We start from the raw sequence: 27,560 nt of genomic DNA, 5'->3' as shown, positions 1-27,560 counted from the left end.
AAGAGTAATGGTTCATAGTAAGGGCAAAAACACATAAATTTTTATTTTCTTTTGAATGAATGAGTGCAAAACCATTCAATTTGGGCCGACACAATTGATCCACATTGGTATTGATTGAGATCAATAGTGATAGCAATATTTCAATTATGATCTCAACTAACTTACATTGATTTTGACCAGAGCAAGTTTGGGAATGATAATAATATATGAATAAATACGTACGACAATTAAACGTACTATAGAGCAATAATACTTTTAAACAAATTTGGCACAATAAAACGCGACAATGTCACGATACTTGTTTACTACAATTGCTTTGTAAAAATCCAGGAGAAAAAAAATACAAGTTTATTTTGGTATTAGGAATGATTAAAACTGACTATTTGCAACTAAATTCTAATCTCACACACTTTCAATCGGGCTTCCAAATTTTGAAATCATTTTTCATTCTTTTAGATTTCTATTTCTAATATTAATTATGTTTAATCATAGAAAATATTGATAGGTGATCCATCAACTATTGTCTATAACATGTGGACAATCATTTGACAAATCAAAACATCTATATTTTGTTGATTTTCTTGTTAGACGAGAAAATATCAACGACGATGTTTTGATTTATCAAATGATTGTCCACATGGAAGAGATGATTTGCAATTACTTGGAAGGTGAGAGGTACATTCTTGTCCTTGATGATATTTGGGATGTCAACGCTTGGAAGAAATTTAAAAAATTACTACCACGTAATGTTATCTTTAGAGTTGTGATTATAGAAGTTGCTTCTTAAGGAGAAAATAATTATGTCCATCCTGACCCCCTCTTGTGGTCCCTAAAACTCCATAACTCTTCATTAAAACATTAATTCAACACTATGATTGGACTCTTAGTTCATCGTTAAAAACACAAAACACTCTTATTCAATCCAACCAGAGGGTCAGATGGGGGAGATGAAGAGATTTGCTCTTCATCATGGGTGGTGAGAAACTGGGTCCCAAAAAAAGAGGAGGAAAATCACACCTAGTTGAGTTAGTTTCGGACCAGTAAAGCAAGAGCAGAAAAATTTCTTGATCCAATTTTAAGAGAGTGACATCTAGATTGACCCATCAGGGGCAGCATGGAGCCATTATCTTCAGAAAACCTAGGACCTTTGCAGGGAGTTGAGAAACAAAGGATGGTAACTGCATGCACTATCATGGTTATCCTTTTCTTTGAAGGTTATACCACACTGGTTGATATCAATAATCTTCTTCACTGGAGAAGGAATCTGAATCTTCTGTGTTTCACTGCATTAGAAGGTTTTGAGTTCACCTCTCCAGCTTGTGAACCTAAAGAATATAAAACCTACTGTTACTGAATCAGAACATGTATTTCAAAAGGCAGTAAAGAGATCAAATAATATGAGACCTCAGGATTTTAAAGTCCAACTAAAGGTAATCAGCATCAGAACAGGAAGCTGGGCAGCCATCTGGTCAAGAGTGTTTACAATCAATATGGAAAGAAAAATTTTCAACTCCATTTACCTCTCAGAATTGCTTACATAGAAAGTAACTCTCGCTACAAATATATAGCAAAAAACCCTAAGCAGAACCTCCGTTTTGTCGGGGAGGTCTGCCCAGTACTCCCTTGGTTAAATTGCTACGGAATACAAGACATCGTACACCAACACCCAATTACCTGGCTGGCTGGTATGTGTCACAGGAAGAAAGGCAACATGATCCCATGCTCCCAGGATCAATCTAATTATTCATTTCAAGGAAAGCACATTTTGAGAAAAAAAAATTGTATTTAAATTTCTAATACAACCTTTATTTCCCACCAAAAACGGAAGACACATCCCCCCGGAAGTGCTAAAACATAAGCTGAAGTCATGGCTATTTTGCTTGCAACAACTCCACTTTTTCATACCATCATGAAATTTAGGCTGGAGAAACCATGTTTAAAGCTTAATTTAGACTCCTTCTAAGACATAAAAGACAATGATTTCCAGAGATAAAAAAAGAGTTAAATTAATGTTTACTGATTTACTGCCTGGATAAACATGCAAGATAAAAGGTCAACATTAGTATGATATGCATTTGAAGTGCACCATAATAGCAAATATCCAGCGCATATCCTGGTTCCATCACCCTAAGGTATGAAATACCCTCTCTTTCCTTGTTAATTACCCCCCCTTTCTTTTTGGGAGGAAAAAATTTTGGGTTTGAATCGACCCCTATCGATTTCAACTCAATTTACCAACCCTGTAGATGCAAAACAGAGTCCCAATTTCAGTTTATATCTTATAAACTACGGAAGATCACCTGCCTTCTTTATTTAAAAATCAATCAAGCAAGAAATCTCCTAGAAAGTAAAAGGCTATTGGAAATTCTGGCGTGTAAGGAGACTTTCTTTATTTTGCTCCTTCCATTTTGCTCCTCCTTTATTTCCCTTTTCTTTTTCTGAGATGGGAACTACAAGAAGCTGAACCTCTCTTTTTATTTTGAGTACTCCTCCCTTGACAGAATTTTCTTCATTAACAGCTGGTGACTGATTCCTTCATGCCATAAGCATGAGAATTGGCTAAATATTCCATCCCATTCCTCCTCATCTCAGTTTATAGATTATTCAACCTTCCTTCCCTTTCCCCTCTCTCCTCTCGTGTTTCCTCTTGCTTTTTCTTTATTTGGTTAAGGAGCAACTTCACACACCAAAACTCCATTCAACCAAACCAAAAAACTAAACTGATTTGGGTGAGAAATGAGAGCCCCAAAACCCCTTCTCATGACTCCACTTCAGATGGCCTGTTCAGTTTCCTCCTCTTAGCATCTGGAGTTGTTATTGTTTCAATAACATTATTAGAACACATCAGTCTAAGATTTTCACTTTCAAGCCAATATTAATTTGATGTGAATGGGGCAACCTAATTTATTTCTGGAACCAATTTATTGAAAAATAGTACAAGAAAGTAACCAGTATTCATCTTAGCTTCTAATTGAATAAATTTTCATAGTTTTATTTTTTATGTTTGAACCGGTTTGCAAATGTATGTATTGGATTTGAAACAGAAATGAAAATAAATCTAATCTTCATTTTGGGGTTATTTTATGATCTTATTGCACAGTTGCTAACAAATTTTTTTTGCAGCTCCTCTTTAGGTCAAAATGGTAGAGCACCTGGGGTAATGCCCAGGTTATGGTGGTTCGAATCCACCAAGACTCTGAAGTCATTGTTTGTCCTCTCTTTCTATCTGACTGCCAGCATTTTTACCTCTGCCCAAATGAATGGATTAGATTTGCTTTTTATTTTAATAAGCTATTGATGTTTGGAACAGACCACTAAATAATAGGTATATGGATACTGAAATCTATTTGTGTATGTACTGTTGCATCCTTGTGGTTTATCAAGAGAAGTTCCCTTAGGCTTTCATAGGATATAGGTTCCTTATCCTAAGTCGCAAGTTGGTCCTTGTTGGTAGAATTCTTTTTAACCTTTTATTCCATTTCCTAATTCCTATCATCTTGTATGACTTCAACAACTGCAGACTCTATGGACAGAATGGGGGTTGAAACCAGTGGTCAATTTATGCTCTTAACAGTTGAATAACCAGCAATATAAAGTAGAAAGCAAACAATCAAAATATTGAACTGAAATCAGAATTCAGAGATCAGATGTAAATAGGAAATTCAGAACCGATTGCATACAAAATTTTATTGCTCAATTGGCACTTGTGTCATGGCACAAGTGGTTCACAAGAGACTTGGCTGCACTGCAAATCCAAGGGAACTAACATCGTGACCTGCGGCCATGGCAGAGAAAGTAATTATATATACTTATTCAGTAAGCCAAGCTCCAAAATCCTTTGGTCTCAAAAAGCAAACAGAAAAATACTGCAATACTAGTTCATAAAATAATTGGAATGATGAGATGGAAATTTTATATATGCATTACATTCCATGTTCAAGATTTCACGTATAGACATAATGAAACAGTGATTTGAAGTGCCGTATCTGTTCAGCATAATGAATACTTTCAGGATACCTTATGAAATTAGAGACTAATGAAAATGGAATTTTTTTTTTCTGGATAGTACTTGTAGTAGGGTAAAACCGGGGGGGGGGGGAGAGTGAAAGAATACACTTTCAGTTAAAAAAAAAAAAAAAGAGGCACAGAGACGAAAGTGAAGTAAAGAATTCCAAGGAACAATGAAAGTAAGCACAGCAAACAATAGAACACCCACAGCTAGAGATGATAGCCAGGATTAATCTAACAAAAAGCAAAGGTAAATACATCACAGCAAGCCAACCTTTTCCAGAAGAACTGGCACTTAACAACAGGAAATACCATCAACCAGTCAAAATGAACCCAAAACCAAACATAACAAACAAAATGCATGGCAGGCAATTGAATAACAGCAAAGAATTCATTTGACAGATTCAGATCATCAATATCCCTTTATCCCCTCCCACCCACCCACCCACACTGAGATGTAGAGGTGCTTAAGGAAAAAAGAATAGAGCTAACAGATGTGATGACATAAAACAGAATATATCATATTTGAAAGAAAAAAACAAATGATGTGATCCAATTGAACAGAATATATAATTGAACAGTGTGAATGAAGTCCAAAACAGAGAGGAAACTGCATGCACAAGAAGCATCTGTCATTACAGAACTAGCAGACTGAAGCTAAAGTTCCCTGAAACAATGGAGGCCAATCAACTCATTAGTGAGTGATTTAAAGGAATGTGAATATATAAAATAACACAGAAATAAAGATCCAGTGAAATGAAAATAAATCTAATCTTCATCCAGAAGTTGATGAACTGCAGATGCTTAAGATGAGACATGAGAAATAGAATCCTGCAGGAAATAAAGTTGGGTAAATTAAAAGAATTCCATATTGAATTAAAAAGTATCTAGAGTTCCATCTCTGTTCTGCAGTGTTTGGTGCAGGAGTTGAGTATTGAATTTGAGTATTACTTGACCCTACACTTTTCTTTCTTTATTCTTCATACGTATTCCATTAAAGATATCATCCAGGAAATCAGGTGGCGATGGCTATCATGTGCAATCAGCTCCATTGATATTGATATTTGCAAGTTACAACCTTAATTCAGTGGCAGCATCTTTAACCAATTTGTATCCCTCAACTGTATTTGAAGCTTCTAATGCTATCTTAACAAATTCCGGACAAATACGCCTATACCGTTGTGTGTAATCCAGGTTAACATCTTCTTCAACTTCTTTCCCCATACTATCATTAACCACCATACTTCTTGCACCCCGCGTCCATCTCTTCAAAATATAAAATTCTGGAATGCTCTTTATGTCTAACACATCCAAAACTTTCAAACAATGACAACAAATAAGACCATCTATCTCAAATTTCCTACAAGAGCAAGCTATAATGCCATCAACTGGGTTACAACAGACCTTATATTCACCTTCTACATCAACAATCCTGACCATAAATTTAATTAAAGGAATCTCATCACTCCGGCATTTGATGTAGTAAACAGTCATCCAATTATACTGTTCTTGAAATAACTCAAAAATTGCAGGAGTATATAGTTCCCCAACTTGTTTTAGGACAAGTGACATCGAACACATGAGTTGTGGCATCTTGTTTCTTGCTTCAAATTCAACTCTTAATTCATTACCACGCTTATGGTTAAAAACTCTCTTGAAGTGCTTAAAAAATTGCACAACATCCAAACTTGACTTCAAATAATCCTTCAAGTCACTGTTCAGACTCTCACTAAGTTGTGTACTCCGAATGCCTAGTGTTAATGTGTTTTTCATATAACACTTTGCCCATTTATGTTTTAGTTTGTATATGCCCTGCAACCATGCATTGTTCAAAACTTTATATTCAGTAAGCAATTTATACCACGCATACTCAAATTGATGCTCCTCATCATATTGGAATATACATTTCTTTAAATCCTTAAGAAAAGACGAGCCATCCTTCATCATATTACCTAAATGTTTAATGCCATTCTGAATTAAGTGCCAAGTACACAACTCATGCCATATCTGAGGCCACACCTCTAGTAATGCTCTAGTCATAGCAGTATCTTGGTCTGTGAATATCGTTGTAGGCTTTCTTTCCACCATGTGCTTCAGTAAATACCTCAAACAACCATTTGAAAGATTCCATTGTCTTATCATATAACAGTGCAGCCCCAAAGACAGTGCATCCTCTATGATGATTAAATCCAACAAATAACCCAAACGGCCTACATTCTTTGTTGGTACAAAATGTAGTGTCAAAACTAACTACATCTTCAAATTGTCCGTAATCAATAATCATCTTCGGATCAGCCCAAAATATATTAGTTATTTGTTCTTCACTGTCCAATTGAAATGTGTATGTAAAAGAGGGGTTAATCCTACTTTGGGTAACAAAGTACTTCAGTAAACTACCTGCTTCACCACAAAATAAGGCATGCATTCTTTTCGTGCAGAGATAGTTCCTAACATATTGGGTAGTGTAGGAAAGGTTATCCATCCCACCAACTTGCCTACCCATCGACTCGAATGTGGATTTAGGTCTAATCCCCGAATCATCAGCCAAATCAATTTCATATCTATGTATGTCTGACATATTCCTCCGGGAAAGCATCATATGAATAGTTGTTTGAATATGAAAAACATGATTATGCTCCTCAACAAAGTCACGACACCTGTAATTTCCATAATCAGTCAAATATATAGTCATCTGTGCTTGGCAATTCGTTCTTGTATCAGCACGTGGATTACTAGTATTGATGTCTCTTTTGTCTTTTTGCCAACAACTTGCTTTTGAACAGACATATCCCTTTGAAGTTATCATATCCTTCTTGCTCTTATTCACAAAGTGTCTCCTAATACTAAACCCCATTGCCCGTCCATAGCTATTGTAGAAATCGTATGCCTCCTGCTCTGAATTGAACGACATCCCAACCCGAGGTTTCTTCTCAACATCCAAACTAGCATCCTCCGCACTAGAGGAACCAAATAAAATCAATGGCACATCCAATCACACCAGAGGAACCAAATAAAATCAATGAACCACATAACCATAACTAAAAAAACTATCAACCACACATCACAATCATTCTTTATAAACATATCCAAAATACATCACTACTAAATTAATGCTTCCATATTATAGGTAAAATGCATGACTACTACATATCTAATCAGTGAAGAAAAGAGTTTATAATCATTATAAAGAGTTTAAAATGCATGACTACTACATTTCCTCATATGCAGAGCTAGAATGCTGATGTGTAGGCTACACAACAATACCTAAATTACACAAGAATTTATACCTAACATTTTATCACAAAAAAGTATATACAACAAGAAGCAGCAAGTTTCACAAAGAATGTATATGAGCTTGATGAAAGCACCAGAAGTCACCCATTTCATGGCCCTGCCACTCAGGAACAACATTAGGTACTGTCATCTATCTGAATGTTGATGATGTACCTAATCTTCATGGATAGGTATATACTGGGGTACCTAATCTTCATGTTCTAAGGACTGGGGTACTAAGGTTCTGTAGAGTAAAAGGGACAGCATTACAATGGCAGGAACGATATGAATCCAAATTTAAGGTATACCTGCAACCTGCAACTGCTTCCATAACTTGAAAGAGAGTAAGTAAGCTGAGATCTAGATGACTGTACACCAAGCAACAGCGCCCTCCCAAACCTAGCAATCAAAGCAGTGCAAGAAAAAGCAAAAGAAGAGGGCGGGAGAAAATGAAAGTCACATAACATGCTGTCCAATTACATATACATTGATGTGGTAGTAAATGTAAATTTTTTTCACTTAGATTTTGGGGATTCCTGTTTTCAGATTTCGGATTTACTGTTTTGGACTGTGTTTATGTTACAAAGAAGACGGAGTAGAGAAGAATACCGAGAAAGTGCTACTTCGAGGGAGCTACCTCCTGAACAGAAAAAAAAGGACTAAAATCTTTTTCATATCCCATTCATTCCCCAATGACCCCTTTTATAATATTCCTTACATTCTGTTATCATATTCTCCTCAGAGAAATCCTAACTCCTAACAGAATTACACATAATCCCCCAACGTGGCAGGCCTCATTCTTTGTCTTGTGCTTCTACGTGGTGGTAATTCCTCTGGTGGTCCCTCTTGCATAGTGGTCCTGCTGTTTCCTCCCACAGCAACCGTCATAGTTGTCTCATTCACCATATCATTACCACCCTCTTCGAAATCAACCTTGTCCTCAAGGTTCAGCTCCAGATACAGGTGCAGCAGGATCGACAGATCTTCCCAAAAGGCATCCTCTAGTGCCAGCCCGTCCCATTGAATCAGTGCTTGAGGTACCCATTGGCCTTGTTGTTTCAGTCGATGGTAATTCAGTATAGCAGCAGGGGTGGGTTGGTTTGATAAAAGAGCAGTTGGCAGTGGTAAGGGAGTGGGGCTCATTGATGAATTTCCAATGTAAGGCTTTAGAAGAGAGACATGAAAGACCGGGTGGATGTGAGCGGTATCGGGTAGCTCGAGTTTGTAGGCCACTGCACCGATACACTCCAGAATTTGGAAGGGCCCAGAGAAGCGGCTCATGAATGTGTAAGGCGACAGACTATTGTCGATATGGCTGGAGTTTAACATAAACCCAATCGCCTTGTTTGAATTGTCGGTCCACTCTTTGCTTATCTGCCTGGCATTTTATACAAGACTGAGCTCTGATCAGATTAGTTTTAAGAGTTTGAAGGATAGTATCTCGGTTCAGAAGCTGCTGATCGACCAAGTCATTTGAAGAAGACCCCTGCTTTGGGGGAGGGCGCCCATACACTACCTGAAAGGGAGTCATTCCCGCTGCCGTGTGGTATGCTCTATTATACCAGTACTCTGCCCATGGCAAGTACCACACCCATTGGTGAGGTTCCATCCATTACAAAGCTGCGAAGGTACATTTCCAGGCAACGATTCAAAACCCCCGTTTGCCCGTCTGTTTGTGGATGATATGCACTACTCATTGCGAGCGTCGTCCCTTGCTGTGTGAAGAGCTCAAGCCAAAAATTGCTGATGAATAATGGGTCTCTATCGCTTATTATTGAGCAAGGTAGGCCATGAAGTTTGACAATGGCATCGGCAAAGACTTCAGCAACCTGTCGGCTGGTATAATTTCCTTTTAAAGCAAAGAAATGGGCATACTTGGTGAGGCGGTCTACCACTTCCAATATGACTGTCTTCCCCGCGGAAGAAGGGAGGCCGGTGATGAAGTCCATCATGACGTCTTCCCAAATTTGTTGTGGTATTGGAAGAGGCTGCAAAAGGCCGACCAGAGAGGTATTTTGAGCCTTGATTTGCTGGCACGTTTGACACTCTACTATGAATTGTTTAATTTGTGCACGCATGCCCTTCCAATAGACGTTCATTGCGAAGCAATGGTATGTGCGGATAAATCCAACGTGACCTCCCACAGGAGATGCGTGGTACTCATGCAACAATTTCTCACGGAGGTTAGAGGTGGATGCAATCACCAACCGTTTGTTAAAATACAACAGCCCATTAATAAGTGAGTAATTGGAGCACGCACCAAGGTCTGTGGATAGTGTGTCACAAATGGCACGAAGTTCTGGTTCGGAATTCACCTCAGATCGCGCCTGATCCAAAAAATCAAATGTGGGCACTGAGAAAAAGGATAGGCCCATACATGTTAATGGTGAACGTGAGAGTGCATCAGCAACCTTGTTTTCCTTCCCTGGTTTGTATTGGATCTCAAAGGTGAAGCCCAATAGCTTAGAAAGCCAATGATATTGCTCAGGCGTCTGTATAGTGTGTTTCGTGAACCCCTTGAGACTCTGTTGATCTGTGAGTATCAGAAATTTTCGACCAAGCAAATAAGGTCTCTAGCGCATGACTGCTTGTGTAATAGCGTACATCTCGCGTACATAAGTGGAGGCCGCTTTCATTCTTTTAGACAATTTCTTGCTGAAATAGGCAATCGAATGCCCTTCTTGGGACAATACAGCACCTATACCCATTCTCGAAGCATCGGTTTCAATGATGAATGGGCAGAAAAATTGGGCAAGGTGAGGACTGGGGCCGATGTCATAGCAAGCTGCAGTGCATGAAAAGCCTGTTGAGCTGTAGCAATCCAAGTAAAGGCCCCCTTCTTGAGAAAGTCCGTCAATGGGGCGACCACTTGGGCATACCTATGAATAAAGCGGCGGCAATATCCAGTGAGACCAAGAAATCCCCCTAATTCCATTAAGGACTGTGGAACAGCCCAATCTAGCATAGCTGAGACTTTGGACGGATCCATTTGCACCCCTCGCGACGAGACATGACCAAGGTATTCAATGCTCGTTTGACCGAAGGCACACTTAGAACGCTTAGCGTATAGGTGGTGAGCTTAAAGGAGTTGCAGTACGCTCCGCAAGTGATCCAGGTGGGTGGACCATGAAGGGCTATAGATGAGCAAGTTGTCGAAGAATACCAAAACAAACTTCCAAAGGAATGGCCTGAATATTGCATTCATGGTGGGTTGAAAGGTAGACAGCGCATTGGTGAGCCCGAAGGGCATGACCAAAAATTCAAAATGGCCCTCATGAGCTCGAAAGGCAGTTTTGTGAACATCGGCAGCTTGAATTCGGATCTGGTGGTAACCAGAACATAAATCCAGTTTAGAGAAGTACTGTGCACCATACAGTTCATCAAGCAACTTGTCCACCGTCGGAATGGGAAACTGGTCCTCGACCGTTACAACATTCAGAGCACGGTAATCGATATAGAACCTCCAGGTGCCATCCTTCTTTTTAACAAGGATCACTGGTGAGGAGAAGGGACTAATGCTCAGTCGGATAATTCCTTCTTTCAACATCTCAGTCACCATTGCTTCTATTGTAGATTTTTGGAAATGAGGGTATCTATATGGGCGCATCGTCATTGGCTGAGTGCCTGGTTGGAGGTGGATGGCGTGGTCTTGTGCTCGCAGAGGTGGTAACCCGCCGGGTGTTTCAGACAGTGGCATACACCACCAGTAGAGCCTGGAGTTCCTGGTTGTCGGTAGTCGATGCCTGAGATTGACCATGTTGAAGCTCCAGGTGGTACATGGCTGCTACCGATCCTGTGGCCGTCAATCGTCGTAGGTGATTATATTGGAGCAAAGAGGGAGTTGGTGGGGAATTCCCTTGCAATGTAATACGTTTGCTTCCGGTCGAAAATTCCAACGTCATCTGTTTGTAATCGAATAGCATCGGCCAGAGCTGGGACAACCACTGTACTCCGAGAACCATGTCGGCTCCAAATAGGGGTAACACCAAGGCGTCAATTGTAATTGCATGGGTAGGAAGCTTAACAGAGAGGTTGTTAACCATACCTTCACTTGAAATGCGATTGCCGTTCCCGACCGGGACTGCCATATTGGGTGCAACCACAATAGGAAGTCGCAACTATCATGCAATTCGGCTCTGTACAAAGTTGTGTGCTGCCCCCATCGACGAGAATCTGCACTGGAAAATCGTTAATAGTGCCTGTTAAATGCAAGGTAGAGGGTGAGTTTTGACCAGCCATGGCGTTATAAGAGATTTTCGTAGTTGGTTCAACAGTGGGTTGAACTTGAGTTTCAGGGTCGACCCTTGTGTCGTCACCCAAAGGACCATCACCGTCGGTAGCATCATCATACTCTAGTAAGAAGAGCTGCTTAGATTTGCAGCGGTGACCTGGTGAGAATCTCTCGTCACAGTTGTACCAGAGTCCTTTCTCGCGACGGATTTGCAGCTCGGCGAGCGAGAGTCGTTTGATGGGAATATGTGGAGGACTTGGGGAAACTCCAGATCCTGATGGATGTGTCGATGAAGGTAACAACGGTGATCTGGGTGCTGGTAGACGTGGTACCAAGCATCAGAGCTCCTCAAACTTGGCCTCTTGGAGGCGGGCTAGACCAATGGCTTGAGAGATTGAAGTTGGTCGGAAGGCCAATACCTTATTCCAAACATCAGAGCATAGACCCGATATAAAACAGCTAGTCAGAAATGCAGCCGAAACATTCTGCGTGCGGTTTGCTAAGGTTTCGAACAGGGTTTGATATTCCGAAACGGAAGATGTTTGTACCAGTTTGGCCAGGGCGCCTTACGGGTCTTCAAACTCCGATAGACCAAACCGGAGCTCCAGGGCTTTGATAAATGCTGGCCACGAACTGAGCTGAGAAGCTTTATACATCCATTGGAAGCATTGTAAGGCCGGACCATCCATATAGAAAGAAGAAATCAAGAGTCTCTGATCATCGGCAGTCCCATGATCAAGGATTAAAGTATCGGTATCGGTCGCCGTATTGGTCGGCCAAAATTAAGATACGTATCGGAGGGTATCGTATCGTATCGGAGATACACTAAGATACGCTAAAGATACACACATAAATGGATAGGAAACATTTTTTTAAATACTTTTGCATAAAGAATTTGTTAAAAAAAGCTATTGATAACATGTATTATGCATAAACACTAAATTGAGGGTATCGTACTAAGAATTCAAGGTTTGTAGTTGTTCCATAAATGTAAAATCCTTGTTCCCAACCTTGATTTCCACTTCAGTTAGAAAGAAATATGACTGACAGCAACTTTGGAACAAAAATCCTTCAAAAAATCGTGTTTTTCTGAAAAATTACCTATCTTGGCCATTATATGACCGTAGCGCACTGTATCGGTACATACCGATACTCACCGATACGTATTGATACTCACCGATACGTACCGATATATATATCGATACTCACCGATACGTGCCGATATATATCGATACATACCAATACTCACCGATACGTACCAATATATACCGAAACGTACATTTTACCTCAATTTTATATTTTCCATAGAGTCATATCGAGGCATATCGTATCGTATTGATGTGTATTGGTGGTGTATTCATGCATATCGGTATGTGTTGTAGGATATATATCGATGCGAAAGGATTTTAAAAATTTCATGTATCGTATCGGTCGGGTAAATTTAAGATACGTATCGGAGGGTATCGTATCGGTATCGGAGATACTTAAAACCATGCCCATGATAGTCAAAGAATCTCTCGGCTTTGAATATCCAGTCGACTGGGTCGTTGCCGTCAAAGCGAGGAAAATCAAGTCAAATAGTTCGAGCTTGAATCGACCCCAATGGTGGTCCCTGAGCAGGAAGGGCTGTTGGGCTGGACGTGTGACAAACTTCAGGCGAAGGGGATGAGTACAAGCGGAGAGCCTGTTCCAGGCGGCTGTCAATGGCGGTCAAGTGGAGTGCGAGCTGCTGGTCGGAGAATGTGGCGTAAAAGGATTCGAGCCGTTTACCCTGTGTTGTTGCTGTATCAGTCAGGGCCTTGGTGGATTCTTCGAGGTGTCGGAAACGTGTTCCTTCTGCCAGGACAATCTCTCAATGAAAGCACCAATGCTACAGAGAAGATGGAGTAGAGAAGACTACCGAGACAGTGCTACTTCGAGGGAGCTACCTACTGAACAGAAAAAAAAGATTAAAAGCTTTTTCATATCCCATTCATTCCCCAATGACCCCTTTTATAATATTCCTTACATTCTGTTATCATATTCTCATCGGAGAAATCCTAACAAACTCCTAACAGAATTACACATAATCCCCCATCGTGGCAGGCCACATTCTTTGTCTTGTGCTCCTACGTGGTGGTAATTCCTCTGATGGTCCCTTGTGCATAGTGGTCCTGCTATTTCCTCCCACAGAAACCGTCATAGTTGTCTCATTCACCATATCAGTTTAGGAATTAAATGCAGGGATTGACTTCTTAGATTTCAGACCATCAGAGGTTGCAGCAACAGTGGCTATATCTGTGTTTTTAGAAAACAGAAGGGCATTGATAAGGCTGTATCTTGTTTCATACATGTTAAGAAGGAAAAGTTAGGTAGTGGAGCACACTAGACCCTCTTCACTACATGTTCAAAAATATTGTTTATTGCTTTTACTAGTTCTTCTTTTCAAGTTTTCTTTCCATTATTAAGCAATCTGAACAATTTCATTAAGTGGGTCTTTAATTTTTGGTATTGCAGGAGAGAGTGTTGAAGTGTCTTGAACTAATCCAAGATGTATCAGTTCCAAGTGCCTCAGCTCCATCAGTTGCCCAGAGCCCAATTGGGGTGCTGGATGCTGCTGCATGCTTGAGCTATAAACCAGATGAAACAGTTAGGTCATGTGCAAATGCTTCTCATACTACTCCAGACGCTTAGAGGAGGACACTGAACAGACCATCTGAAGTGGAGTCATGCGGAGGGGTGGTGGGGCTCTCATTTCTCACCCAAATCAGTTTAGTTTTTTGGTTTGGTTGAATGGGAGTTTTGGTGTGTGAAGTTGCTCCTTAACCAAATAAAGAAAAAGCAAGGGGAAACACAAGACGACAGAAGGGAAAGGGAAGGAAGGTTGAATAATCTATAAACTGAGATGAGGAGGAATGGGATGGAATATTTAGCCAATTCTCATGCTTGTGGCATGAAGGTATCGTCACCAGCTGTTAATGAAGAAAATTCTATCAAGGAAGGAGTTTTCAAAATAAAAAGAAAAAGAAGGGAGAGAGGTTCAGTCTCTTGTAGTTCCCATCTGAGAAAAAGAAAAAGGAAACAGAGGAGGAAAAAAACAGAAGGAGCAAAATAAAGAAAGTCACCTAACACGAAGTAGTTCCATAGTTTATAAGATATAAACTGAAATTGGGACTCTGTTTTGCTTCTACAGGGTTGGTACATTGAGTTGAAATCGATAGGGGTCGATTCAAACCCAAATTTTTTTCTCACACCAAAAGAAAAGAAAAAAATGTTATTAACAAGGAAAGAAAGAGTATTTCATACCTTAGATCGAACCATTCTGTGCGTAAGAACCAGCAGGGGGATTCGTTGATGTTCGAAATCTCTCTCTCTAATTCGAGGCAACCGAGAGAGAGCGATATCAGCGTGTAAGAGGGAAGGAGAGAGAACAGAGATTGAAGAAGTGAAGAAGGGTTGCAGGGGCTTCGCTGATGTTCGAACACGCTCGCTATTTCAAGAATAGCCTAGATGAGATCAGTTGCAGGTATCCTATGAACCGAGAGAGAGTGTAAGAGGGAATGAGAGAGAACAGAGAGTGAAAGAAGAAGAAAGAAGAAGAAAGAAAAGAGGAAACGGATTTTTAGGCTGTGTTTGGTATCCAGGAAACGGATTTTTAGGCTGTGTTTGGTAGCCAGGAAACGGATTTTTAGGCTGTGTTTGTAGCCAAGAGAAGAAAAGAAAAGAAAAAACGTACATTTTTGTTATTTTTGTTGTAGGTCATCATCCAAGAGACGTACACTTTTTGTACTTTTTTTTTTTTGTTAAGAATTATTTTTTGTACTTTTTTTTATCAAGAGAAGATTTTCTTTTTCAAATTCAAAATTTTTCTGAATTGTGAAATTTTCTTTTTTCCTTCAAAAGCTTTTTTACCAAAAACACAGGAAAACATGAAAAAATATAAAAATATAATAAGAAAAAAATGAATTATTACATAATGATTTCCTACCTGTCTATCTCTCTCATAAAATTCAAAAGTTTTTGAATTTTTTTTTTTCTTTTCTTTTCTTCTCTTAGTAACCAAACATACATACTCTTTTTATTTTCTCACCATTTCTTCTTTTTTCTTCTCTTTCTTTTTCTTTTCTTTTCTTTTCTTCTCTCGGCTACCAAACATAACCTAAATTCAAAACTCCCTTTGGAAATTGTGAAATTTTCTTGTGCTCCCTTAACATTTTCTTGCCAAAAGCACAAGAAAACATGAGAAAATATGAAAATATAATAAGATAAAAAATGAATGATTACACGATGATTTCCTATGTGTTTGTCTCTCTCTTAAAATTCAATTTTTTTTTTATTTTCTTTTCTTTTCTTCTCTTGGCAACCAAACATACATTCTCTTTTTATTTTTTTACCATTTCTTATCTTTTCTTTTCTTTTCTTCTCTTAGCTACCAAACATAGCCTTAGCGTTTCACGTTTCAAAATTCAAAATACCTCAGTACGGGCTGGTTGGATTGGGTTATCCCTATATCAGTTTTATCCGGTTTAATTAGATTGAAACCAATCTGAGTAGCATATGTTTCTCCCTCTTCATCTGGGCTGTTCACGTCACGCTGTAGGTAACATTGCACTAGAATTACAAGATTAAGAATTGCAGAAAATTTAAATTCCATCTGAGATTCATGTCAATTTGTTGATCAAAAGTAAGGCACATTGAAGCTAAAAAGTATTAGTAGCTTCTAATATGGAGACGAGCAAAGTTTCATGTTCAGAGTCTGAATGCAGGCCCATCATGGGCAAGAGGGCTGGGCATGTTTAATTTTAGGCTTTCTAGATTTCCAAAGTCTAGTGGTTGTCATAATAACTCTTTTTACAACTATTTGTTATTGGGTGGAGGGAGGCATTAGGATCCTCTCCAACCTTCAATCAGTTTAACATGCATCACATGGTTGAGAGGATTCAGGCACACACTTTCAGGTCCAAAACATTGACAAGTCCAACCATATGGCAATGTTTCTTTTCATCCAAGTAACCATCATTCGATGAATTCTGCTTCAATTATTCACTTGCTTTGGTGCTACAATTTTAATATGTTTCGGCTATGTAATTTGCGAGCTGCATTCTTTTCCAGTCTGGTATATTTCTAGGTTACGTCACTTGAAGACAATATAGAACTTCCTCCCCGTCTTCTCATTGCATGCAATAAAATACGATTTAATAAGTTACAAGAGGAACTGATTTGTCTTTATATTTCTCAAGTGGTTGGCTTAGTTTACATTTTTTTTTTTTTTTCAGCTTTTTGTAAGTATGCCAATGTGGGCTGAATCTATAGCCAGAACTCAAATTCATGATTTTAGAGATAAAGTTGGAGCTATGTTTTGCAACATATAACATATGAGAATCAGATCTATCATAAACAGGATAAAAATTTATAATGGAGTTCAAATTTAGTACAAACTATGCTTGGAGTAACACAGATGCATATCTAGAAGCATAGTTGTGGCTTTATATGCATATAACTAAGGTTATAGTGCCTATTAGGAAGCCATACTCTTGGCCTTTGAAGACTTGTTATTACCACAAAAAACAAGGGGCCCTTTGAAGACTTGAAAGTAAAACGACATCAAATACCAAATATTATAAGAAAGATGTGGGGACTTGTCCAAAAATGCAGTTTTAGTGTGTAACAAAGGAAAAGGAAAGTTGTGGTGCTCAAAAGAGGGAGATAGGTGGCTGACCAATGCCGCAGACCATGAATAAAAAGAAGTAGGCCTATGATCTGTTGGGGATAGGATGTCTTTAATTTCATTTTGTGGCAAAATTGGGGCAAAATTCAAGAGGGTTGTAGGTTTGAAGGAATTCAGGCCACCTTGCATGATAATCATTGTTAATGGCAGGGCCTCGACGAACCATCAAGTCCATGCGGAGGTTCAAGGACTATAGACCCATGGGAAAATTTTCGAAGGCCTCATGGGTATTTCTATGAATTTCCTATATAGGGTTTCGCTATATAATTCTACGGAGGTGTATGGCTAGCACTAGACACATTTGGGAGGGGGAAGGGGAGAATGAACAACCACCCCCATGAAATGAGAAATGACATCATTATACATGATTTCCCGTGCAATGCTCACACCCACATAGGAACCAAATACACTCCCCTATAGAAAACACTTCCCCTACTGTATAACTCTGTGAAGGAGCATGACCTAAATCAGCACTCCCAATCTCTCTCGTGTCTTATCTCTCTCTTTCCCATGTGAAAAAGATATCTTTGCCCTACACCAGTGATGTTAAATAGGAAGTAAATATGGTGAAAATATTCTTTGCAGTGAATGTGTCAATGTGGTGAACATTGGATGGTTAAGACAACCTTAAAACATATGATCGGACCAGATGCTTTCGGCCATCCGATGTTCCCAACATCGTGGCATTCACTACAAAGAATAACTGCTAGTAAATATGAGAGAGAGAGAGAGAGAGAGAGAGAGAGAGAGAGAGAATTTATTTTGGAGGAGTCCAACAGTGCTGAAACACTTTTGACGAGAGTAAGTAATCTTTTGGTCAACCAATTTGGGCCCATCCTCACATGGCAAGCAGCAAATTCTTTTTTTTTAAATTTCGCACTTAAAAAAAAAAGTACCCATTAAAGTGAAGGAATAATTCTTCTCCAGGTACGGCTAATCTTTATCAACAACATCAATCATAATAAAAGATCATATATTATAAGGGAAAGAATCAAATCCTGGTCTACCCAATTCAAGAGAAGTTCTAGTCACTTGAGATCATCAATGAAGCTTATATAACTACCAATATCAGCATCTGCGACGAATTCTGGATCGTCTAAAATTACAACCCTTTATCTTCAAATCGAATAACTTTCATCTCCAAGTGGCAAACATGGGCGCCGGGCTGTAGAGGTGCGCTAGTTTCTTTGCCAATGGCTAGTGGGATGACAACTTCAGATGAGGGAGGAGAGGAGAAGACTCATAATAAGGATCTCACATGGCAAGCAGCAAAAAAATTTCACACTTAAAAAAAGTACCCATTAAAGTGAAGGAATAATTCTTCTCCAGGTACAGCTAATCTTTATCAACAACATCAATCATAATAAAGGATCATATTACAAAGGAAAGAATCAAATCCTGGTCTACCCAATTCAAGAGAAGTTCTAGTCACTTGAGATCATCAATGAAGCTTATATAACTACCAATATCAGCATCTGCAACCAATTCTGGATAGTCTAAAATTACAACCTTTTATCTTCAAATGGAATAACTTTCATCTCCAAGTGGCAAACATGGGCGCCGGGCTGTAGAGGTGCGCTAGTTTCTTTGCCAATGACTAGTGGGATGACAACTTCAGATGAGGAGGAGAGGAGAAGAGAAGACTCAGAATAAGGGAATCCTGCTATTGAAGCTCGCCTTTTTTTTTCTTGAACAGGGACCATCCAGAGGATCTCCCATTCAGATAAAGATGAGTAGATGATAATTGCTCACAAATTTCAATTGGTTTCCTTTCTGGGGAAGCTATTGGTCACAATCAGTACAACCCCATCGTATAAAGCACATGAGTGAGAAAGAAAGCAAAAGAGAGCAAAGTAACAGAAATTATATGATACGATAAAAAGCCATTAATGCCCACTAAAGAATCCAAAGAATGCAATTCATATATCCTCATAAGACAAAAATTTGGATCATAGACATAATAAAAGAGAGCTTAATCAAGATGTTTTATAAATAGCAGAAAGGAATTTGCTTAGCCTTCACTCATCCTCAAGAAGGCTTGGAGATCACCCAAAAAATCCCAACAATCTAGTGTGTGTTCTGATTGCAACAACCAGGACACAATGGTTCATAATGGGGAGAGTGAAAGAAAGGTAATTTCTTTTCCCCTTTCTCTCTCTTACCAACCCACCAAGATCATCAAATGAAGAAAGCAAAAGAGTCGAGCTTTTTAGACTGCAACAACTACAACATATACAATTAAATTTGATTGATCACATTATTCAGTTGATGCTCTCCTTTCTCTTTTGGTTAAAAATAATGAATTAGATTGGAAAAGAGAAAAAAACTGAAAAATAAAAACTGAATTTCGGACAAAAAAATTGCAGTTTGTTGAATTATTAGTACTCTGGTTAATGAGCTGCAACTCTGGATCTCTTCTTAGCTTCGCTGTAAAGAACCACCCCCATAATCGTAACAGCAAAGCCAGCCATCCCCATCACCGTCACCGGATTCCTGAAAATCAGTACTGATACGACCGCGGCCACGGCGGATTTGGCGTTCCCCAGCACCTGCAGCGTCAATGGGCTCGTATGTTTGGTCACCAGGAAATTAGTCAAGTTAACCAAATAGGCCACCGTAGCATTCCCCAGAAGCAGAATCACTATAAAACGATCCTCCCTGGCCTTCTCAAAGGTAATTGCAGCCACATTGCCCTCAATGTACAGAGTGAAGGGAATTAGAATCAGAGCTGCCATGGGAGCCATGTAGAGAAGCAGATTCATGGAGTGAAGCTTCTCGGCCTCCGATGTTAAAAGCAATCCTTGGACTACCGACTTCAAAGCTCGGCCACCGGTGGATCCGATACAGACCAGAAACCCAAACATATGAAACATTGGTTCACTATTGCTGGCAACTACGATCCCAAACATGACAGGCAAAAGGGCGAGGTAGACCACGGCAGATTCCTTCTTGCAAGTGATGATGAAAGCGAAGACGGCAGTGAAGAAAGGGGTAGTAGCGCCAATAGCTTGGTTGAAGGAGACTGGTATGTAACGAAGAGAAGTGTTGCCGCATACGACGGAGAAGCAAAAGATGGCACTAAGGGCGGCGATCTTGAGGAACTGGCGGCGGGAGAGGATCGGCTGGAAGGGAACGAGTTGGAGCCAGTGAATGGCAATGGAACTGTAAGCGGCGCAGGAAAGCATATGAAGCATGGTAAGGAAGATTGGGTAGCGGTAGCCATGGAAGCTGAGGAGGTACTTGTTGAGTATTAAGATTCCAATGTTGGAGGTATACCAGGAAGCGATGATCAGGGCAGTGATCACATTGGGGGAGAAAGAGAAAAAGCTACCGTTAATAGAGCTGTGGTTGCGTACTTCGCTGGTGGGAGTGGAAGGGATGTCGACCACCTGCTCTGCCTCCAACCTCGGGTTGCTCACTCGCCTCGACGTCCATGTTTGAGCTTCTACCATGGCAGACCCTCTCTGCTCTTTCCTGAAGTGAGCACTAGAGAGAGAGAGAGAGAGAGAGAGAGAAGGTTTTCAGATCTGATCCCGGTCGTCTGGGCGAGGGGAATATGATGACGTCTGTGGTAATTTAATAAATAGAGGGGAGAGAGATGGGAATAGGTAAGGCGATTGGATCTGATCGAACGGTTGATGTTTAGATTTGGGGTGGGAAGCTAGTTGAATGGACCGTTGGATTTGCCAAGTGGGAAGTGAGAGGCATAAATAAATTTGGACTCCTCGTGATGAAAACCTTAATTTATGTAGTGTCGGTATTGGATTGGACGCTATCTCATTATTCAAGCACGAGTCAAAAATGTGACCCAATGTTGATGTACTGTTTTGACTCCTCAACTTTGCTTCGCACTTTTGGTCACAAACTCTCCCACTAACTCACCGCAAAAATTGATGACATTAATAAATCGAATGGTATTAAGTTCTGATTTTGATATTGAATAATAAATGGAATAGAACAATTTTAGGATGAGATTTCCCATGGTAATAGTGGAATCAGAATGTAGAAAATGGTATATTTCTTATTCTTCTGTTCAAGTTTTATTGTTACAGTTTGAAGTATTTGGGCGACTTTTTCTTTTATGAAGGTTTTAATTAATGAACATTTAATTCTATTACAATAAACTTATTTAAATTATATTATATTTATTAATTGATCATCATTAATACTTAATAATTAGAAAAATTACCTTGTACCCCTTTTTTAATACCTTATATGAGATATCACCTGAATTTTTTAAAATATCAATCATACCCTAAAGTCTAACACCGTTAATTTTGAAATGAAAAAGACCCTTTTGACCCTATTATGCATAACACCTCTCTTTACTTTAATTGTTGCAGCTCTAGAAAATATTGCGTTAATGGTTTTTTTTTTTTTCTCTGGTAGATAGAGACGTTAATGGCGTTCTTTCAGTGAACCCTCATCAGGTCCCCATCGCCACCATTCCTTCCGCCCCAACCGCCACCATCCATGGCTGCTTCCTCCTCCTCTCCACAACACCTAACCCCAACTCCAACCACAACCAGCGCCGTTACTACCACCAACATCACCACTGCGACCGCCGCCGCTACCCGTTCCAAACCCTGTATTGAACGGCGTCATTCAATACATGATCGATATCGACTTAAAAGATTCCAATCTGATACTTCCGTTCCTTCCAAAGGTTTTCCCACACTTTCTCTGCTGATCACTTTTTTCACTTTTAAAATAGCAGAGTAAGATCTTGTCGCTTCCTCTTCTTCTCTCTTCTCTCGCCACTGAGTACTGGTTCTATCTTCTTCAAATAAGCTAAGAACTTCCCAGTAGATCTGTCCAAATCATAGCAGATGATCGATTTTGGAACAATCCCACCGGAAAATCATATTGTTGGAGGGCTTCGTAAGCAGTCAGAGTGTCATCGTCGGCCACTGGTGTTGCAGGGAACGGCGTCAAGCAGAGCAGAATCAGACATATAAACGGCATCAACGACATAGGTCTTGGTTTTAACAGCGAACCCATATGTGATCCACCTAGAACAAAAGCGAAGACGAATTAAAGAACTGGGTTTGTTTCAATTGGGAGAAATACCTAGATTTGTGATGAATTTGTGTTTATGAAATTCCCTTCCTTTGGGTACCTACACCGGATGAATCGTTGAAATGAGAGAGAGAGAGAGAGAGAGAGGGGGGGGACACTAAATTTACCCTAGGCTAAACTTGTCATTTAAAAAATAATAACCACACCACGTCATCAGTTAACACTTTTCTTCTAATGGAATAAGAGTCATATTTTTCTAAACAGGTATATACTATGTATTTTGGAAATTTAGGGTGATACCTCATATAAGGTTTTAAAAAATGGATGGTATAAAAGAATTTTCCTAATAATTCTGGTGAAGCCATTAGTTGATTATGGATTGGAGTTCACTCACCCTCAGGATGGAGCCTTCTCCATTTTCTTTGGATGCAACTACTAATAATCGGCCCAAAGTGTTGGGCACGGAATGTTTTATTTTGAATCCGTTGAAACAAGTGTCTCATTGCCTCAAACCATTTTGTGCTTATGCAGGAGGTGGTGGACGAAACTTTGACTTTTTATTTTGCTCTCTCTTCGGCTATCCAGATTGGCCTTCCTTATGTGATGATCTACTCCGAATATGAGGCGTTGATCAATTGTCTTTCCTCCTTTACGTCTACCCCACCCTTTTTAATATCTCTACTATTGTCAAGGACATTTTGCTTTTAAAAATGTCATTTTCTTTTGATGACTTTGTTTTTTTATTTTGGGAGGGGGTGAAAATGGAATTACTCACTGTATTTCTAAATGGATGATCCCTCCCCGTCCCCCTCCCCCTCGCCCTCCCGCCTCCCCCTCCCCTTTTTTTTGAGCCCTTCGAGATCTTTGGAATTTCATTTAATGCTTTTGCCCCGACATTTTGAATAAATTGAAAAAAAAAAAAAAATCTTAGATAGCTTGAAGAAGTATATCCATGAAATTCATTATTGTTTTGTATTCTAAAGTTGCTTCACCTTAAATCTGTTGTTTTATGGTTGTCCTTGTTGGCAACTCGGCCACGTGGCGGTGATGACGTGGCCAGTTTGGGTGACGTGGATGAAAATGATGACATGGCAGTATCCAGTGTCACCGATGAGATAACAAAGCAGCTTGGTATGCATGGAGTGGTTTAATACATCATTAATAGGTGGTGCGGGTTTCTGGGTCAAAACTGGCAAAATTGGCCTATTTACGATCGAGGGCATTTTCGGCAATGAAAATGACATTTTTGGAAGATCGGTTCTTCATGAAAAATATAGATTGTAATTTTCCTAGTCCAGTGCATTTGATTTCGTCACATTCCGATACCGTATGAAGAAGTTACGGCATTTATGGCAGTCAAGGGCAGTTTCGGCATTGAAGATGAATTTTTTAAAGGAAGCGTTCTACATGTAACAATACGACAAAAATACAATCTTTCCAAGGGTTCTGATTTCATCGCATTCCGATTCCGTATGAGAAAGATACGTCATTGGAAAGGTGTAGGGGCATTTTGGTCTTTTTACATGGATGATTCAGATGATTGAGTCTTCTGAAAAGTCGTAGAGCATCCAGTTACGATTCCAACGCACTTCGTTTCATCTCGATCGGATATCGTATGAAAAAGTTATAAGCGTTTCCGTAAAGTCGGTTCGAAAATCCAAACCGAAAATCCATCAGTTGCTCTCGGTGTTGGGTGGATTTTTCGGATTTTATTTTTGAAATTCGAAGGGCTTTTGTGTAATTTAAAGATTTTGAAGGTCTGAGTTGCAAGGGGTCTTTAAGCACTGAAACATATGGAGGCAGGGGCTTGATTGTAATAAAGAGGAGTAAAGGGAAGTGAAATGGACGGCCAAGATTCGACCACGTAGGCTTGATGCCCATCCAAAGGCTGCTGAGATTTTGGTGTGATATGGACGAGATAGATGCTTGCGCGTGGGATTTGATTGGTTAGATGCATAATTCTTGATGCACTGGCGCTACACTATATCAAGGTATGTTATTGTGTTTCGCGCGTGTATAGAAAGTATAAAAAGGATTCCGATCTTAATGATCTCATGAAATCTGATTAAAACCATCATGGAAGATTCGGATCCAACGGTCAATATGCATTTTCACTTTTGTGGGTGGGAGACAAGCTCCCTTAAAATCCGGAAAAGCAACCAATCATAGATCGACAACACTTCTGACGATGTCAGCGCCTACGTCATGATGACGTCATCGAGATTCAAATCTAACGGTTTGGATCTGTTGTCCGTTGGTTTAATCGGACGGCTTGGATTATAAGATCTCTTATATGAGATCTACGGTCAGATTTCGCCCCTGTTGCGCGCGCCGCCGGTGTAGCCTACGCCACCCGTACGAAGATTCCATTTCGGGCTATCTCATTGCTCCAACTTCAAAAGGTCATATCTCCCTCATTTTAAGTCGGATTTGGGTGAACCAAGTTGCAGCTTCTTCGTTTTTTCAAGCCCTACACCATGGAAGCAAGAAAAATGGGTTTTGAGTGAAAGAAGGCTACGGTTTTGGTAGGAGAAGCTTCCCCCTCTTTGTTGGTCCTTGAATGAACATACATTCTTGATGATAAATGTTCTTAGGCCATTAAAGGAGGTAAAAGAGGTGGTTGAAGTGTGTTAATGGTACATTAACTCAAAGCCAAGGAAGAAGAGAAGAAAGCAAGGATGTGTTTGCTTTGAAGAGCAAGAAGCCAAGGAGAGAGAAGGTGTGAGCACCAAACTTGTCAGTACAAGTTTCCAGTCATCCCAGGCAATCGGTTGTGAGATTCTCTAACCCTGGATTTTACATTACATGTATGTATGTATGTTAAGGTTAGTTGTGGATGAATGTATACATGCTAGGTTAGTTGTGGATGAACTGTAAGCATGCTAGCTAGTTGTGGGTGCATATGCTAGGCAGAGCTTGACTGTAGGGCATTGATATAAGCCCAATTTAATTGTATTATTTATTGTGTGCTTAGTGGGTGCTAAGCACTGGGAGTGGGTGCTCCCGTGTAGTGGGTGCTACACATTGTATCGGCACTACGAGTGCCATCTCAGCTTCGGCTTGAGAAAATTGGGTGTGGGTGCTCCCGACTGTGGGTGCAGTCAAAAGTAGTGTATTGAGTAGGTACGAAGCCTTTACAGGCACTACTCCGGGGATGTAGGCAAATTGCCGAACCTCGTAAAAATCCTGTGTTGTGGGTGTTTGTTGTTTGCATTTGATATTGAAGTGCGTGGAATGTGGAATGGGTGTGCACACTTGGAAGTGCCTATGAGAGGCTGAGTGTGCATACGACTGTGTGCAAACAGGGACAGGTACATTAGGTTTTTCTTGGCCAGACATCGGATAGGTTTTTAGGTATCGGAATTGAACTCACTGATTCACCCCCCCTCTCAGTGATTGCCGGGTTACAACAAAATCTTGTAATAATGAAACCACAATATCAATAATTCAATTATCTCATTAGGAACGCCCCACTTGGAAATACCTTTGTGAAAGCAACACATAACAATCTCTGCATCGATGGGTCCTCGTTTATTTGATTGCATTCACGGTACGGCTTATGGTGATCCCAAGCCGGCATGTCGCCATTGACTACCAGCAATTGCTGTTAATGCTTCTATCTATCCATCCATTAATGTGCACAACCAGCCGTGGCTCCTTTTGATCATATTTTGACCAATACTCCTAAGAATAGAGGGGGGTGGGGGATACAAGAAAAGACAACCACCTGAGCTCACCTTGGATGGATCTCATATACTAAGAAGACGAAAAGGAAAAAGTGAGGTTAACAGATCATAGGAATAGGTCAACCCTTAAGAGTGTAGAGGAGTTGGTAAGGGACCTTCACCTTAGGAAGCGTGTGGTTCAAAGTTCGACTCTTACCTTCTTGGGGCCACTTACACAGGGTGTTTAGTGTCTTTCACTAAACAAGATCAGAGGAAGAGGTTGGGGAATCAACAAAAACCTGGTGAAGAGAGCCCTGATCTTTATTGCCAAGGTTGTGCTCCAGAAGTAGAGGACTGTACAATTAGGTTTTGGGGGAGCTTTACCAGCCAAGAATGCATTACAAGAACAAATAATATCATTTCCTACCCTACCTTCAGGCTCCAAACTGCAAGGTGCCAAAGTTGTAATCCACCTAGACATATAAACGGCATCAACGACATAGGTCTTGGTTTTAACAGCGAACCCATATGTAATCCACCTAGAACAAAAGCGAAGACGAATTAAAGAACTGGGTTTGTTTCAATTGGGAGAAATACCTAGGTTTGTGATGAATTTGTGTTTATGAAATTCCCTTCCTTCGGGTACCTACACGAGAGAGAGAGAGAGAGAGAGAGAGAGAGAGAGAGAAAAGAGGGGGGTAAAACAGTAAATTTACCCTTAAGGAAGGGTAAACTTGTCATTTAAAAAATAATAACCACACCACATCATCATTTAACGCTTTTCCTCCAATGGAATGGATTTAAGAGTCATTTATTTTTTAAAACATGGTATATACTATGTATTTTGAAAATTTAAGGTGATATCTCATATAAGGTTTTAAAATATGGGTAGTATAAAAGAATTTTTTTTAATAATTCTGCTTGGGGTACCTACACCGGATGAATCGTTGAAATGAGAGAGAGAGAGAGAGAGAGAGAGGGGTAAAACAGTAAATTTACCCTTAAGTAAGGGTAAACTTGTCATTTAAACAATAATAACCACACCACGTCATCATAACGCTTTTCCTCTAACGGAATGAATTTAAGAGTAATTTATTTTTCAAAATAGGGTATATACTATGTATTTTGGGATATAGGGTGATATCTCATATAAGGTTTTAAAATAGGGGTAGTATAAGAGAATTTTCCTAATAATTCTGGTGAGGCTACTAGTTGATTATGGATCGGAGTTCACTCACCCCCAGATGGAGCTTTCTCCATTTTCTCGGATGTAGCTACCAATAATCAGCCCAAAGTGTTAGGCATGGAATGTTTTATCTTGATCCATTGAAACAAGTGTCTCATTGCCTCAAACCATTTTATGCTTATGCTGGAGGTGGTGAACAAAACTTTGACTTTTTATTTTGCTCTCTTTAGCTATCCAGAATTCCAGATTGGCCATCCTAGTGTGATGATCTACTCCGACTGTCAGGTGTTGATCAATTGTCTTTCCTCCATTACGTCTACCTCACCCTCTTTTAATATCTCTATTATTGTCAAAGACATTTTGCTTTTAAAAATGTCCTTTTCTTTTTGTGACTTTGTGTCTTTTTGGGAGGGGGTGAAAATGGAATTACTCACTCTATTGCTAAATGGACAATCTCTTCCCCCCCCCCCC

At 39.8% G+C, this 27,560-nt stretch overlaps 1 protein-coding gene and 1 long non-coding RNA gene across 3 annotated transcripts; both read right to left on the bottom strand.

Moving 5' to 3' along the window:
- Positions 1-767: 767 nt before the first annotated feature.
- LOC122081429 lies at positions 768-15,093 on the bottom strand. 2 transcript variants are annotated; one of them, XR_006141080.1, is made up of 4 exons: positions 14,798-15,093; positions 7,590-7,680; positions 3,681-3,775; positions 768-1,921 (listed from the first exon to the last, which is right to left on the bottom strand). It is a non-coding gene; the product is annotated as an uncharacterized LOC122081429 (long non-coding RNA). The 2 variants fall into 2 exon arrangements; XR_006141079.1 differs by having other exon boundaries at positions 768-3,775.
- Positions 15,094-19,177: 4,084 nt separating this feature from the next.
- On the bottom strand, positions 19,178-20,783 carry LOC122081428 (probable sugar phosphate/phosphate translocator At1g12500). Its single transcript, XM_042648569.1, has one exon. It carries the CDS (start codon positions 20,669-20,671, stop codon positions 19,610-19,612), a length of 1,062 nt encoding a protein of 353 aa, XP_042504503.1. The 5' UTR covers positions 20,672-20,783; the 3' UTR covers positions 19,178-19,609.
- Between the last annotated feature and the right edge of the window lie 6,777 nt (positions 20,784-27,560).

This window comes from Macadamia integrifolia, chromosome 6, assembly GCF_013358625.1.
Source record: "Macadamia integrifolia cultivar HAES 741 chromosome 6, SCU_Mint_v3, whole genome shotgun sequence".
Classification (NCBI taxonomy): domain Eukaryota; kingdom Viridiplantae; phylum Streptophyta; class Magnoliopsida; order Proteales; family Proteaceae; genus Macadamia; species Macadamia integrifolia.
The sequence above is the reverse complement of the archived record's forward strand: the minus strand, read 5'-3'. Positions and strand labels throughout refer to the sequence as shown.

What these genes read in the sequence shown, in the direction of transcription:
- LOC122081428 (XM_042648569.1), bottom strand. Translation starts at nt 20,671, where the DNA reads ATGGTAGAAGCTCAAACATGGACGTCGAGGCGAGTGAGCAACCCGAGG.